This window comes from Mercenaria mercenaria, chromosome 1 (genome assembly GCF_021730395.1).
Source record: "Mercenaria mercenaria strain notata chromosome 1, MADL_Memer_1, whole genome shotgun sequence".
Taxonomy (NCBI): domain Eukaryota; kingdom Metazoa; phylum Mollusca; class Bivalvia; order Venerida; family Veneridae; genus Mercenaria; species Mercenaria mercenaria.
In genome coordinates this window covers 55,900,361-55,916,653 of record NC_069361.1, presented here as the reverse complement: position 1 = coordinate 55,916,653, position 16,293 = coordinate 55,900,361, and the positions used below count along the sequence as shown (strand labels likewise).

At 33.7% G+C, this 16,293-nt stretch overlaps 2 protein-coding genes across 3 annotated transcripts; both read right to left on the bottom strand.

Annotated features, from left to right (window-relative positions):
- Positions 1-1,546: 1,546 nt before the first annotated feature.
- LOC123536791 (neuronal acetylcholine receptor subunit beta-2-like) lies at positions 1,547-9,855 on the bottom strand. Of its 2 annotated transcripts, none has more exons than XM_053548542.1 (4): positions 9,554-9,855; positions 6,330-6,454; positions 4,171-4,299; positions 1,547-3,115 (listed from the first exon to the last, which is right to left on the bottom strand). In XM_053548542.1, exons 1-4 carry the CDS (start codon positions 9,741-9,743, stop codon positions 2,342-2,344), a joined length of 1,218 nt encoding a protein of 405 aa, XP_053404517.1. In that variant the 5' UTR covers positions 9,744-9,855; the 3' UTR covers positions 1,547-2,341. The 2 variants fall into 2 exon arrangements, with proteins under 2 accessions (XP_053404517.1, XP_045176165.2); XM_045320230.2 differs by lacking the exon at positions 9,554-9,855 and adding an exon at positions 8,922-9,024.
- Positions 9,856-11,005: 1,150 nt separating this feature from the next.
- Positions 11,006-16,032, bottom strand: LOC123545560 (acetylcholine receptor subunit delta-like). The gene is made up of 4 exons (XM_045331890.2): positions 15,650-16,032; positions 15,216-15,340; positions 14,490-14,618; positions 11,006-13,846 (listed from the first exon to the last, which is right to left on the bottom strand). Exons 1-4 carry the CDS (start codon positions 15,837-15,839, stop codon positions 13,067-13,069), a joined length of 1,224 nt encoding a protein of 407 aa, XP_045187825.2. The 5' UTR covers positions 15,840-16,032; the 3' UTR covers positions 11,006-13,066.
- Between the last annotated feature and the right edge of the window lie 261 nt (positions 16,033-16,293).

Here is a 16,293-nt window from a genome sequence, read left to right as displayed (position 1 = left end):
ATAGCGTTTATGTTCTACAAAGATCGGATGCTAATATTGGCCGAGTTGGCTGTACCAGTCAGCAGTATCATCGCTTTCGGTCGAGCTGATTAACCAGTCAAATCAAAGGAACCACAAAATCATGTATTTGGCTGAGATAAAGCAAAGTATGGTCGACTTTATCCTCTAAGCATGTCGGCAATATGTAGTGTAAATGGACAAATGTTATAAAAGAACAACGTTTATATTGATAGCAATATAATATGCAATTCTCATTTCTCTCTAAGCTCTTGCTAACAGAACACCAACTTTGCACGTTTTTGAACTCTAAAGTTTCATATTTTGTTTTGAATCAAATCAATGTTTGAAATATTCAAGCTTGTTCAAGGCAGAAATATTGTGCATGATTCATCCTCGTAAATCAAAATAATAATTAAAGATAGTACATGAGAAATGTACAGAAAAGCTTGTATAAGTAATATGTAAAATTACAACAGTTTCATATTATAACCTATTAATACATTCAATATTATATATACAAAATCACATATTACCTGAGTGACTGCTTTGTGCTGTGTATAGCTATAATCAGAACTAAGAGTATCGCCTACAGTAGTAACAAGTACTGGGAAGAAAAAAGTAAATGGACATGATATGGTTTTAATTATTTATACATACATAAAGCAGTGTTTAACTTTATGTTGAAATGATACCTTCAAAGTTTTAATGATACCTAACACTTCTAATAGTATTCTCATGTTTCAATAATCCAATGTCATTTTAACAGTTTATGTACTTAATGACCAGGTGAGAAATCTGCTAGGAAAGTGTTCATGAACGGATCATTAAATGTAGTAAAGTCACCTAAAAGTACTAGTATGTAGAAAACATAATACCCAGCTTTGTCCATTAAAAAGTAAAACCAATGTTTTCCCAGTATTATTTACTGGCCTGAGCAATTTGATAAAACTATTAACCTGGGCTTTATTTGTAAATTATAAAAAAATGACTGTATTCTGCATGATGTTTTTACATAAAATACATATGAAGTTTGTTGTGATACTCTGGACCTCAAACTATTTGCTATATTGTTATTTTTTGTACATCCCAAACTACTCTGCCAAAAAGTATTTACTTTTCCTTCGCTTCTACCAAAAATGTTCCTTTACATTGTTATTTTATCTGGATCCCAATCTCCGTACCAAATACAGTCCTTGTACATTGTTAATATTTACATCTAAAGCTAAAGTAAAGTAAATCGTAAGCTTTTTCTGGATCCCAAACTACGTATCAAATAAAGCTCATGTCAATTGTTATGTTGCTCTGGATAACAAACAAATTAGCAGAGAAATCTCTTGTACGTTGTCATGTTGCTCCGAATCACAAATTTCTTATCAACTTAAACTCTTGTATGTTGTTATGTTGTTCTGGACCCCAAACTATTTATCAAATGAAGCTCTTGTAAGTTGTTATGTTTAAATGGATCTCACATTTCTTATGAAATGAAGCTCTTATAGGTTGTTATACTGGTGTTGATCTCAAAATAATCTAAATACTAAATAAACCTTTGTAAGTTGTCATGTTGCTACAGATCCCAAACAGCTTACCAAATGCTAATGTTGTTCCCAAAATAATTACCAAATAAAGCTTGTGAACTTGTGAAAGTTGTATTGATGCTGTGGACCCAAAACAACTTACCAAATGAAGTACTTGTTAATTGATGTGTTGCGTTGGATCTCGAAATAAGTATGAATGTTTTGCCATTTTAACTCTTAATAACTATAAGTATTCCAGCTTTCTTCTTGTTTCATCATATCTCATGTATAAAACAGCAATAAGGAATTTACAGGCATTTTTATGACAAATTTAAGGAAAAGGCTATGTATGAATTTTTAATGGAACAGAGTGTTGTAAACTATTGTCATTGTGTATTTTGCTTTTGAATAGAGCTGTCAGTATATAAGCTATAAATAAGAAATAGAATTTTCAAGGTAGAGAACTTTACTAGACATATCGATCAATGAGATTTGAGGTAATCGGGCATGCCGGTTGTATTTGAAGATGTTGGCGGAATTATTACATCTAAATACCGAAATCTACTATAAAATAAAGCACATGGTGAGATATAGTGGCACATTATGTATACATCAAATTACAATGCTTTGAAGGCTCACATGAAGAAAAAAACATCTCACACAAATTTGATTTGCACCAGGTCCAACTAGGCGCAAAAATAATGCGTATTTTTTTTTCATTTCCGTTCATGAGAAAATGTTTGCTTTGCGCAGGTGCCAATTTTGCACCCGGGTGGAAATATTACGATGTGAACAGCGCTTATATATCCCTCCGCGTCAAAACTAACTTAAGAGACGTTTATGGCCATTATCCCTAGTACAAGAGTGCACACAAATATGACAATAAAAGAAATCCAGAAGAAAACAAAATCCATTGCATCAACCACCATTCTCCAGTTGTTGGGAGGTTCCTCGCTGTCATACGGCTGTATGCTAGTCTTGGAACACACTTCTGGTTTGACGGACTTTGCACATTTCTGACAGGTGAAGAAACTCTTTGATTTTACGAGAGCCATGAAGAATGCGTTGATTGGTACCGACTTTTCGTCACGAGTATATATTCTAGACTCCACCAAACACAAGGTAACAATTAGGGTACTCCAGATGCTTACAACCATCATATACACAGCGAGTAGAGAAGTGTTTTCTGAATTCTTCGGAAGCTCGGATGTGACGATAGTCATAAACAAGGCTAGAGAGAGGAAAACTGTCACCGCATAGCTTGCCTTTTCTCCGGAAGAAACCGGTAGAATGAAGGTCAGAACGCTCAAAACGGACAATAATACCACTGGAATAATAATGTTAATTATGTAAAAGCCAGATTTTCTCTTTAGCTTAAAGATAAAATATACAACCGCTTCGTCAGTGGTAGTCTCACTTGCATATGTTTCCGTTATACCCCATGAGGAATTTTCCACGTAATCTTCCAGCCGTACTCCATCGATGCTTTTGTGTATTTCCAACTCAGTCATGCTGTAACTCCATGCTGTGAATTTTAATGTACAAGTTTGTACGTCAAATGGAAAGTAACTGGTATCAACGGCACATGTTGATTCTAGCACCTGTAGCGAGACAAGAGAAAAGTGTTAAACATTTTTCATTCATTGTTTCAGAATGAAAAACAAAAACAAAATCTTCAAATAAATAATGCGTAAAGTTCGGACAGTTTCATATAATTTTCACAGACTTTTGTTTTCGATACTTGACATGGTACAGTATAGTGTAAAAGAAAACATACACTTCTTTGACACTATTTGATTCCTTTTTGCTGTAAGCGTTTCATTCATTTTTATGCATATTTCTAAGATAAGACGATATTTTATACTCCGAACACACATTTGAAACGGCAACTGTAAATACTGTGAAGTCTTTAATTTCTAGAGCAAAAACAATGTGGTTCTGGCAAAACGGCAATTTTGTGGGGACCGTATTTCGTGGAATTTAAAATAAATGTACAGAGATATAAAAAAAATACAATTTTAGGAAGTAAAATGCTGAATTTCAGGAAATTCTGCACGTTTGGTAAGCCGGAAGTAATGGCGTAACGTAAATTATCCGGAACCTTGCTTCGATATACGAAAATTAAAATTATATGAATTGAAGGAAATCAGTGACAAAATTTTATTAAATGACAACCTTAACTATCATTCTTAAGATAAAATATGATATCAAAACGTTTGACTCCTTAAATAAATTCCATATAATGTCTTAAAATAAGCATGTAATGCGTGGATCTATTTACCACTGAGAGACGTTTCATAAAAATTTACATTGTAGAAAAAACTATATTCGTGAAAATGTTATCAAAATTGTGATATTTCCAAAGACGTCTGGCCGACCGGGAGCGCGCCCATTATAAAAACTTGTATGAGGTTCATTTTTTCAAATCTTTCTAGCAAAAAGTCAAGCACACGACCCTATCGTTTTCATCTGACGAATTTTCTTAGTATATTACGAAGTATGGAAAATCAAATTTTACATCGTTGAAAATTGAAACTGCCTTATTAGACCTTCACTGGCTGAATCATGACCGCTTAAGCCGATGGTACATAGTACTAAATGTATTATGGCAAGGGCAAACGGGCTAAAACGATCAATAATATTGATGCAATTTTACCTGAAAAGGAATCCAGTACACTAAGCCAGTATTGTCTACTTCCACATTTAGATACGAAGACCCAAGACCAGTAAACGTTTTGTATGTGTTTCTGAGGGACAGGTCAGGCTTCCAGATGTCTTCTTGAGGCTAGATAAATTTAAACATAAACATACAAGAAGATGAAGTAACTATACGTATATTTGCTTTTAATTTTTATGTCATTAAGAATAAATGATTCATCCTGAAGAAAGTTTTTTCTTATTATTATTTGTGAAAGATTTCTTTTAAAGGCACTGACCTTCAGATCATACGATAACAAAAAATAGATATTTTATGTATCAGGAAATTATTGCTGTATTTTAGAAGGCTTTGAAACTTAGATAGTGGCAGATTATAAGCTATAGATACTCATAAGAATTAATTGTTACATTCAAAGTTGAAAAGCGTTGTAAAGGGATAACGGAGATAATATGCCTTAATTATAAAGCTTTATATTTAGACCGTTAACTACGTATTCCTCTGAGGTGTACTGGTCAAGAACGCAGGAAAATGTTTATTGCCGGGGTGGTTGGGGTTTAATTCCCGACTCGGGCATGTTTTTTCTTCATTTGGCACTTTTACGATTGTTTAGAAACAAAAACAAAAGTTCTTTTGTTAATCATATGACCAAATTTCAATTTACGTAAAAGAAAGATTATTTTAGCGAAAATCTGGAGGTCAGCGCATTTAAAAAAAGGACTCGATTAATTTTAAATTACTAAGAGAATGTGACGTAAGCAGCCACAGAAACCAGTTCTTCAGTTACTCCCAATGACACTCCGTCCAGCGAGAGGGCATTTTTTTAGGAAGCAACATAAACTTTGTACGATATAAGTTATTGCAATTTGAACAGTACATCGTAAACAATATATGCTGAACTGAATTTCTGAATTTCTACGATCAGATGTAAGAGAAACGACCAGCGGAATCTGACTGTCTTAAAAGTCTAACCACCGTAAAACAAATATTAAAATTTGAAAAGCATTAACAGTTAAACTGACGCAATTTCATGTGTCGTACTGAAATTTTGAATTCCCAGAATGCGGTTTTACTTAGTAAATTATCATAGAATCTACTGATCAATATTTTGAGCATTCGCACGCTATTTCATAATCGGATTTAACTCATACATGTATTTCCACTACCGTCCATGAACAGGCTCAATCAAATCGAGCCTGCAACATTTTCGTTTTTGTCGTGTTGAGCGACCTGCGAAGTTTCCACTTTTCTCTATCATATACTATTTCTCTTGATAAATTATAACAGAATGCTTTATCTTCCAAATGACTGTTTTTTACATGTTTGTTAAAACGTTACAGAACTCCTTTTGTCGTAGGGTAAGACCTTTACTAGTCTAGATTGTACACCTACTTTATTTGGTAAGACAGCAGTATGTAATTCCTTAGCAAACAGTTCATATGGCTCGTCATGTTACTCTGAATCTAAAACGTCTTACCAAATAATGTATGTGTACAATGTAGGCTTGCTCTTGAACGAAGTAAGGTTCTCACTAAAGTTCTTACTAAATGAGGTTCTAAGACATTGTTAGATTGCTTTGGATTTAAAATTTTTACTTGACATAGCAGGATTGTTCCTGAACCTAAACAAATAATCTTAATAAAATTATTTTACATAATTATGTTGCTCTAGAACGCAAAGGCCATTCCAAATAATGATCGGTTCTGTGCGCTGTTATTTTGCTCTTGATCCCAAACTAGTTAACAATGAAAGGTCGCGTATACGGTTATGTAACTATCTGCAAACTGAAGATTTTAGTTAATATTATAATGCTCCTGATATCGAACTACTTACCAAATAGAATTCTTGTATATTGTTATGTTGCTCCAGATATCAAACTGCATACCAAATAGATTATATGTATATATATATATATATCAAACTACATACCAAATAGATTATATATCAAACTACATACCAAATAGATTATAAAATTTCAAACTACATACCAAATAAATTACATATCAAACTACATACCAAATAGATTATAAAATTTCAAACTACATACCAGATAGATTATATATATATCAAACTAAATACCAGATAGAGTTATTGCATATTGTTATGTTGCCCCAGATATCTATCTACATACCAAATAGATTATATATCAAACTACTTACCAAAAAGAGTTTGTATATATTGTCATATTGATCTGGATCCCATTTTAAGTATTCATCACGCCACTGCAATTCTAAATATCCGGCAGTCTTCAGGCTTTCTTCCCTTTCATCAAATGCGATGATTGCTTTGATAACAGAAAAACTGTATTCTAATGTTTTTTCATGAAGGTAATTTTATATAGTTTGCATGGAAAATACAACAGTTTTGTTTGTGTCCCCAACATTTTTGAAAATATTTAGAGTTGCCCTTGTCCGTCCTTCCGTCCGTCCGTCCGAATTTGTATCATGCATATCTCAAAAGATATTTTACGTAAATTGAAGTTTGGTTTGTCATGAAACCCCGGAGGATTGTTATTTAGCACGGGAAGTTGTGCAACTGGTATTTTAATGGTGTTCCAAAATCCGGACCAGAGTTATGGTCCTTCACTTAGAGAAAAATACTCAATAAATGCTTAAAAGTTTGTGTTTCATATATGTTAGAAATAGTTCACCTAGAGTCATGAAACTATTGAAAGGAGGTGGGACACCTCTAGTTGCAGTTACACACTGGCTGTAACATTTAGGGGACACAGACATCTAAATGTTTTATTGAAATAAAATAGCAGTGTACATAGTGTTTTATGTATTTAGTTAAGTTTAGAATACAGTTAAACTTTGTCCATTATTAAATAATATCTATTTAGAAGTATTTAGAAAAAATGCACTGAAACAAACTTGACTGAATAAAAGGACTAAAACACAAAGACGAAAATTCAGAAAAGGCCTTAAAGTTGTCCACTTGTCACCTTCTATCATGCCACTATTATAATAATGATCATGAAGTTTGTCTAGGGAGAAAGAAGTAGGTCTTTAGGTATGGTGGATTATTAAGGAATAGACACCAGATGCTAAGTTTCAAGTTTCATGATTAATATAATTTTTTCAAACTATAAAAATATGCCACAAAACTTGTCTACATAAAAACAGAGCAACTTTTTAAGCATCATATCAGTTACAATGGTGTTTTTGTACAACGTAACGTTTTATATGAAATTGTAACTTGCGATAATGAAACCATATTTACTATACTGCATATAACCTGAAAATGTAGAACGAGAGTAATTATTTTTGAACATGTCTTGGTTTAAACAATATTTATTTTCCAAATATGTATCATACAAACATAATTATATTAATGTGATAGGATTGAGGAGTCAGCTAAAAGCTTGTATTAAAAACCTCTTTCCTACATGTTCCAACAGTAGCATTTCTGTTTCACCAATATTTTGAGGTGGTATGTATTTACAATTAGTGGTTTCTGTATGTTATGCAAGGTGAGCCATGTCTGACAAACTCCTACTCAGGCGGTCTGGCAAATAATTATGTGCTAATATCTTTGAGTCCGGTCTGGGAACTTCGTGAATCTTGTGTGTTGGAGTGTATCCGACTGGTCTCATTTTGCAATTTTTATTAACTGATACTACATGTGTATGAAACTATTGCTTGTTTTAAGAGTAAACCAAATTTTACTATGTAAAATAAATAAAAGATAAATTAAGTTAAATTATTATTTGGTAACCTAAAGATACTTTTTATGACAGTGCAGATTATCATTGCTAACCAGTCTCCTCATGATCTGATCATGGAGGGTACCTAGTAGTTGCTCTTTAAAAAATATTACGCGCGCTAATGCCAAGATTTACAGTTTTCAGTATCTTTTTAAGTCGTGTTTTTAGCAGGTTTTAAATAAAAAAAGTTAGCAATGGTAAGCTGATTTTAAGATGATGTTGTGTAGATAATTGTTTGTAGTTTATGTCTATATAATGCCATAACAAATTAATATCATCATGTTTGACGCTAAAATGTCTGTGTGGTATGGTCAGGATCTACTATTGTTTGCTATTATTACTGCCAGTATCATTGACTGGCTCTCTCATTGGTGTGAGCGACATGATTCTGGTTTTTCTCATTGATAGGCTATATGTTACAAAGTCTCATAATTCAATGTCAAGAATGACCAATACTATGTACTATACGTTTTTAAAATCTATTGGTGTGTATACAGTAATTGTAATATATTGGATGAGACAGAAATAAACGAATAAAACTCTATTATCTAAATGCTATAAAGAATCAAATAATACTCACCATTTAAAACGAAGCCAACTGTGTTATGATAAAATGATATAAACCTTACTAGGCCTAACTAAAGTAAAGTCGCGTAATGGCTGACAGGTTTTTGAACACTAATTTTTCCCTGGGCATGGCAACAGAGGTCTAAATTAAAGCTAGTTTCTGTTTAAATTTCATGGTGGATGTATTTTGACATTTTGGTAGGAAAAATGGGAGAGCAGGTTGTATTTGGTGAAGTGGAGCTCATTTTAGTATGAGTAGTACTTCCAGGTCACAGCAGTGTGATTTTGATGTGATTTTACAGTAAGCAAATCTCTCTTAGAAGATACATGACCCTTACGTTTCTGCTCATTTTATATCAGTTTTATCATAACACTTTAAAATGAGGTAAGGATTTGTTCTCTGAAATGGGTCTAGCTATGTTTGGTAGCTCTGTAAAAATGTCAGTTTTATACAGAATATATAGGGAAAACTATTTACCTGTTTGTGACCTACTATAAATAGTAACGCAAAAGCCGGTAAAAACGGCCATTACGGCCTCCAATCCATAATGGTGTAGTGTGCCACACGTGCCATAATCATAATCGCCCCGGGTGACCGGAACGTCAGCACGTTCTAACGTTGACGTCATGAAGCAACGTCATTATGGCGGATGAAAGAAATGTTGTTTCATTTTCAGATCGATTGCCAAATAATTATGACATTGTTGATGAAAAAAAAAACAATACAAATGGTGCTTATTAATTTCAGGTAAATATGTGAAATGAAAACACCAAGTTAAATATGAAGCGAAGTTATATAATAAAAAGGTTAATAAACGGCTGGTGCGTGCCTTCTAGCCATAATGACACTTTCATAATGGCCCTCGGGCTAAAGCTCTTGAGCAGGCAATTATGGCACTAGGTGTACCATTATGGCAAGAAGGCACAACCATGCCGTATATTAAACTCTTAGTTAATTGTGTGATAATAAAATAATATAGAAAATTTGATAATACACTCTACTGTAGTTAAAACGAAGCCAAATGATACAGATGATCAAATATTTCTAAACATATAAAACGAAGCATGTTGTATGTGATAAAATGATATAAAGAATCGAGTAATACTCACCATTTAGAACGAAGCCAATGTCTATGTGAACAGCCTCAGTCTGGTTTGTAAGAGGTCTAACTTTCTTGTTGTAATTCTTTGTTGTGAAAAGATGAGTAATTAGCGACGTGACATTAGTGCCGCTTTGTGAAACCACCATCGTTGGAAATGATAATAACACCAGAAGCCAAACTTGCAGAAGGATATCCATTTTTCCACAAAAAAAGGAACCGCTTTGAGTGTTGAAGGAATAAAGTGTGATAATCAAAACATAGTTTGGTAATTATAAAAATGAGAAATACATTACCAAGTCAGACACGTTAGAAAATGTGGATTGCTGGACAATTAGTAGAATTATGGTCTTAATCTGATCAAGATAAACACATTGGCAATTATCGTTAATGGACCTTTCGATTCACCTATTGATATAAACAATAGAACTTAAAACATTCGTGGACATTTTTTACAGAAATATTGACCATGCAATTCAATATATTTACTTTCTCATAGAACAAAATCGGTAGATTATCCTGAACCTCTGCCTTTCAATAGAACAGTCAATAAATGTAATTCACAATATATTAAGCAGTATATAATGGTTGTTGGATTATTGTAGAAAAATTGAAATAACATAGAACGACCGCTGGTAACTTTCGTATTAAAACAAGTGATAGTCTAGCGTTTGCACTGAATAGGATGAATACTCCATTTTTATTGAACGTATATTTATGATATTTTACTCGCAAATGTTTAACATAATTTATGTGTATGATATCTTAGTATACGTGTTATTATTTGTAGGTCACTTGTCAAATAGAACCAACCGTCTCGATAGCTTAGTGGTACAGCGTCCGCTTCGAGTGCGGGAGGTCGTGGGTTTAATCCCCGGCCGTGTCATACAAAAGACGTGAAAAATGGTACCAATAGCTACCTTGCTAGGCGCTCAGCATTAAAAGGGAAACTGGCCTCTTCTCTCATACCCTCGTGGCGATGAATTCCAACAGGAATGAGGTGTCGAGAGTGATTAATATAAGTTGTAGAACTTCCTTCACAATCGACCTAAAATAAATTCTGTATAAACTACATAGAACCAAACTAATCCAACACTAACAGATTCTGTGTGCATATGAATCATGCATTTTTAATTCTTATACCATCACTGAATTTTTATACTATCAAAAATGCGCTTCATTACAGTGATTATTGGCCAGTCAAATAGAGTCTATTGATCCCAAAAGCATTTACGAGATCAAAACTAGATCACCAGTTTTAATTACATACCGGATCAGCTAAGATATAGTAAATACGTATTCCATTATATAAGGCTTATATCTTCTGTGATTGGACACTTCTCGCAATAAACCAAATAAGTCAAACTTTATCCACATTTAGACCTTTGCCTTTTCTTTGCAGCACGAATTAATACCTTTGTGACATATATATATAGGTATCAAAATAGGTCAAAACAACAAAAAAGTTTTAAGTCGCTTCATTTTTCACCAACGTTTTCGGTTACATTTGCCTTACTAAGGGTAAAAGTAAACATAATAAAGTAAATGACATTAACGTCAAACGGCAGACTCAAAATTTAACAAAGAGTTTGGAGGAAATATCACAAACAGGGTCATCATAATTAGGATACACGCATACTGGTGAAAACAATGCAGTATAAATTCAATTGATAAGGGAACGGATTAAGAAATATACACAACATTGATATGTAAGTATATAACAGGTATTTTTGAAAGGCACTGACACAGAATTTTTGAATTCATTCTTAGTGGAGTCACAGTACCCAAAAGCCTTCTTTTAAAAGCCTTTTCCAAGGATTAGTTCTGTGAACATTGATGACGTGTTTGTCCAAAGTACTGTTTCAAACATTTATTATATTATTAACTTATAACAACAGTTGAACTGCACGACAGATAATACCTTACTTTATAATAAGATGGTACTAAAAATGAATTAGATTCATTTACATTAAAAAAGTGAGTACAGCGACGTCTATAATTTTTACATAAACATCCATTTCTGTCTTTCTTGCTCATCTAAGAATGAACTAAAATATCTTGAATATTCGGCAGGGCTTTTGTTTGCAACAAATAGGTTTATAGTTTTATAATCGTCTACTTTTTCGACACAATTTTATAAGTCTTCGCATGTCAGAATGATATGAAAGTATGAAAAATGAAAATGAAAAATATGGGTGTTGACTGACTTATGCATGCGTTGTATCGTCATATACTCGTGCATTTTATCGGAAGTTGCCAATGAGACACATACGTCGCAACATGACCTTTGAGCATTTGATGTTCCACCAGCCGCTGTAAGTGGACGAATATATCATTTTAGAGACTAAAACCTTTTAAAAAATGTCTGCAAAATTGGATCAATGAAAAGGAAAATAAAACAATATATAAAAAATACGCTATGAGTGGCGCTGTGAGTAATTTTCATTTCGGTATGAGAAGTGCTTAGTTGTGTTTAAAGTACGGTACGCGTGGAGACCTTTGACCTCAACGTATCATGTCACGTCTATATACATCATATCCAAATGAAAACAGCAAAAGAGCAATCCATTTTAACATATTTACAGTCATACTAGTTGTATGTAAAACCTAATTCAGAAAATCCATTGATAATTTCATGTTGTCAAAGTGTTTGAAGTGTGTCTTTTTTACCGTCCTAGCAACGGAGATGGATATCCGTGCTATACTGGACTGAATAGGTAACGGTTTTTTGTCTGAAGTACGTATGGCTTATATTTCACTGAAATCATTATGTTAAATTCATCAATATCTGTGCCAAAATATGAAAGCGACCACATTGCAAAGCAAATGTCAATGAAAATATTCTTTCTCATTTATCTCATTCATATATATTAGGTTCTTAAGTTAAGTTATACTTTATTCTCATCTTTAACATATAATTATGAAACTACGTAAATAAACGATTTTCAATAGATATATTTGTTATTTGATACTGGTAAATCGAATAGCGTCAAAAGTAACAATAGACAAAATAATAACCGCGTTCGTAGGACATTCAGAAAAAAATATCGACAGATTTCTGTTGAGATAAACGAAAGTAAGTCCATTGTTAAGATATTGGGTAATGTACTCATGAATACGCTATTTCTCTTAAATCATTCCGTCTAAATATTTACACTGTAAGCCCCGATGAATGTCTTGTACCTAAAAACAACAGTAGTTATAGATGCAGTGTATATAATATGACACTTATCGTGTTTTGTATACTACTGCTGATAAAATTGAAATAAGTAAATTGTACACTAATGGTGTTAGTGGACTTTAGCAAAATTGCCCGATTGATCCCATTATTAGTAAGCGATATATGTGATGTATGTTTTTCTCATTATTAGTAAGCGATAGATGTGATGTATGCTTTTCTCATTATTAAAAGCTCTATTGCCAGCCTGCTGGTCATGCTTATCTCGAAACAACATAAAACTAACTCTTCGGTAGTCTATATCCAGTCATTATTGTTTGCAACTAGGCACTTGTTTTGCTAGTTCTATTTCGCACCGTTAACCGCCAATGCCCCAAGGATTACCGTACACACAAATGTGAATATAAACGAAGTCCAGAAGAAAATGAAATCCATCGAATTTACAACTTGTATCCAGGTGACCGACTTTTCAACATCCAAACCCTTCCGCAGACTTGATTTAGGAGAAAATTCTTTAGGACTTACAGACTTTTTGCATTTCTTGCAAGTGAAGAAATCAGCAACTTTAACAAACGCCATGAATACAAAATTGATAGGTGTTCTGTTTTCGTCTCGAATTGCAAGTCTTGATTCCACCAAACACAAAACAACAATGAGGGTACTCCAGCTGCTTACTAGCATAAGATATATAGCGAGGATGGAAGTATTTTCAGAATTTTTTGGCAATTCGTCTGCGATAATGGTCAAGAACACGGCCAAAGCCAGAAAAACTGTTACCGCATAGCTTGCTCTTTCCCCTGATGTGATGGGTAAAATGAATGTAAACACACTGAGAACAGAAAGTAAAACCACAGGTATTATGACATTTATAATATAAAATCCCGATTTTCGTTTCAAAGTCAAAGTAAAGTAAACGGCTGCTTCTTCCGTATTTGTCTCCCTTGCGGAGGTATCAACAAGTTTCCATGCAGAATTTTCAATATAGTCTTCGAGTTCTACCCCTCTACTGCCCATGTTTATTTCAACTTCGGCTTTGCTATAACTCCACGCAGTAAATTTCAACTCGCATTTTTGCTTGTCGAATGGAAAGTACGTGATATCTACTGCACAAGTCGATTGTAGTACCTGTAATATCATTCAAGGTTGTAATTTCAGTCAAGGTGATAACTGGTGAAATTAACTGGTAAGTGAGACTGTAATATATAGTTAAGTAAATAAAATACTGGATTATGTCAATGTGTAAACGAAGTAAGCACACAGTTTGCGGTGACAGCGTTTGTTAATGATCTACGTTCAGATAAAATATTTGCTAACAAACCCAAATTTTGATAATGGCAAGCTGGTATGCTTGATTATTGCGTTGATATAAACATTTTGTTTGAAAAAAGTGCTTAGTTATGAGAATAATCACAATTTGATGACATTTACGAATATTGGTATAACAAATATTCTAATTTTCTTTAAATATAGACTTTCAGAAACAGATCTCAGTTTTCTATGATATGTATTATGTGTCCGTTTTCATTTTGTCGCTGCTACTTTAGATACCGGTTTACCAAAGATGTCCTTCTTGATATTACTGACTTCTACTGGTATGTTTTAAACGTATGGAAAAAGAGGAACAAAAGATGGGAAGGAAGCAAATATTGAGCCACTATTTATTCAAAAACATTTCCATGAAATCATACCTGGATGATAATCTGTTGGCAAAAAAATGTCGGTTGGATTATCTGAGCCATTTCTTTTTTATAAGAAATTATTTAATTACCTGGAAAGGATTCCACCAAACTAAACCGTCTGAGGTAACTCTGACATTCAAATAAGATGATCCGAGACCAGTAAAAGATTTGAAGGCATTCCTTAATGATACATCCGGCTTCCAGATGTCGTCTTGAGGCTACATATTAATAAAAATAAAGTTAAATATATGATAATAGCTACAGGTAATTTGTACTTTTTGTTTGTGTCTTTTTATCGAGAAGACGAACATATAGGAAACACAGGACCGTGTTACAAGCAAACTTAGACCAGTTGTCCAACAACGAATGATACCAGAAACGACTATAAGAGATGCAAAATATATGAATGGGTTAACAAAAACTTTAAGAAACGTGGTTTTCACTACAATTTATACGAATGGATTTTTAAGCGGACCTCCGTGGCCGAGTGGTTAAGGTCGCTGACTGAGAATCACTTGCTCTACGACGATGTGGGTTTGAGCTGCACTTTGGGGCGTTGAATTATTCATGTGAGGAAGTCATCCAGCTGGCTTACGGAAGGCCGGTGGTTCTACCCATGTGCCAGTCCGTGATTAAATAATGCACGGATGGGCACCTAGGATCTTCCTTCCCAATCAAAGCTGGAAAGTCGCCATATGACCTATAATTGTGTCAGTGCGACGTTAAATCCAACAACAGCGAATGGATTTTTAATTTCTTCTGGCGTCAGCTGTCAACTTCAATTCGTTCCATAAAGTGTATCTGCTTAAACTTACAATAAATATTTCGGTGGGGCTGTTATGTAAAGCGGGGTCCCATTCCAAATATTCATCAATCCAAATAAAGCTCAGATATCCCGACGTCTTCAAACTTTCGTCTTGTTCATCAAAGTCAATTATAGCTGAAACAAAAATGCATTGACAGAGTACAATACGTGATAAACATCTGCTTATCTTTTCTTTTTAGTTAAGGCTTATTCCAATTGTTGCCTAACTCCTTGCATTTATTCGCTGTTTCTTTATTTCAGTTATTGATAATTTTAAGGTTTGTTGTTATGGGAAAAAACTATGATTTCTTCATCAACAAGAGTGTTCTGGTCGCCTCAGAAGTTTATAATCATGATAATATAAAAGACACCATAGCGGAAAATGATAAAAGAAGGCATTTGACACCCTCTCTGTTTAGCTTTGGAGATTTGAAAAACTCTTACCGTTTAAGAAAAAGTCCATACTAATTTGCACAGCCTGTGTTTGGTCAGTCAGTGGCCGTATCTTCTTGTTGTAATTATTAGTTGTAAATAATTGTGTTAACAGTGTATTCACGTCGGTACCGCTTTCTGTAGACACGTTCGCTGGTAGAACAGTTAGTAAAAAAAGAACAGTAACAAATAGACTATCCATCCTGTCTCTGAAACAATACTAGTAGATTTTTATGTCGACTGACAATGATAAGGTTCCATTTCACTCTTTCAAACCTAAAGTATAGCTATTTTTTCAAGGTGTTCAAATACAGCTACTGCTCAAATGTTCTTACCGTAATGCGTGTATCTCTATGTCACTATTTTGTTGATTTATACTGAAAATTACAACTGTCAAAACAAATGTTTCATGTTTCACCTCTTTAAGTCATGCCGACATATTTAAGGTCAAATGGCGATTTTTTACGCTTTTATCACTTCAAGCCCTGGAAGAAATGAAAACTATCCGGAAGCCAGCAACATAGCATTTTAACAATTCAAGAGATTGAAACTCCGACCGCTCCTCGAATCCTTAGTCATGGGGGTCAATTGATTCGAATTTAGTAACCTTAACCAATGTTGAAGTTACGACAATAGTGAATTTGGTTCGTCATTTA

Excerpts from the sequence above, each read along its gene's own strand:
- LOC123536791 (XM_053548542.1), bottom strand. The coding sequence starts at position 9,743 with ATGGATATCCTTCTGCAAGTTTGGCTTCTGGTGTTATTATCATTTCCA. Across the intron at positions 6,455-9,553 it reads CATTGGCTTCGTTCTAAATG|CAATCATCGCATTTGATGAA; the intron begins GTGAGTATTACT and ends CTGTTATCAAAG. Across the intron at positions 3,116-4,170 it reads TGTACTGGATTCCTTTTCAG|GTGCTAGAATCAACATGTGC; the intron begins GTAAAATTGCAT and ends GTCTCGCTACAG.
- LOC123545560 (XM_045331890.2), bottom strand. The coding sequence starts at position 15,839 with ATGGATAGTCTATTTGTTACTGTTCTTTTTTTACTAACTGTTCTACCA. Across the intron at positions 15,341-15,649 it reads TATGGACTTTTTCTTAAACG|CTATAATTGACTTTGATGAA; the intron begins GTAAGAGTTTTT and ends TTTTTGTTTCAG. Across the intron at positions 13,847-14,489 it reads TTTGGTGGAATCCTTTCCAG|GTACTACAATCGACTTGTGC; the intron begins GTAATTAAATAA and ends ATGATATTACAG.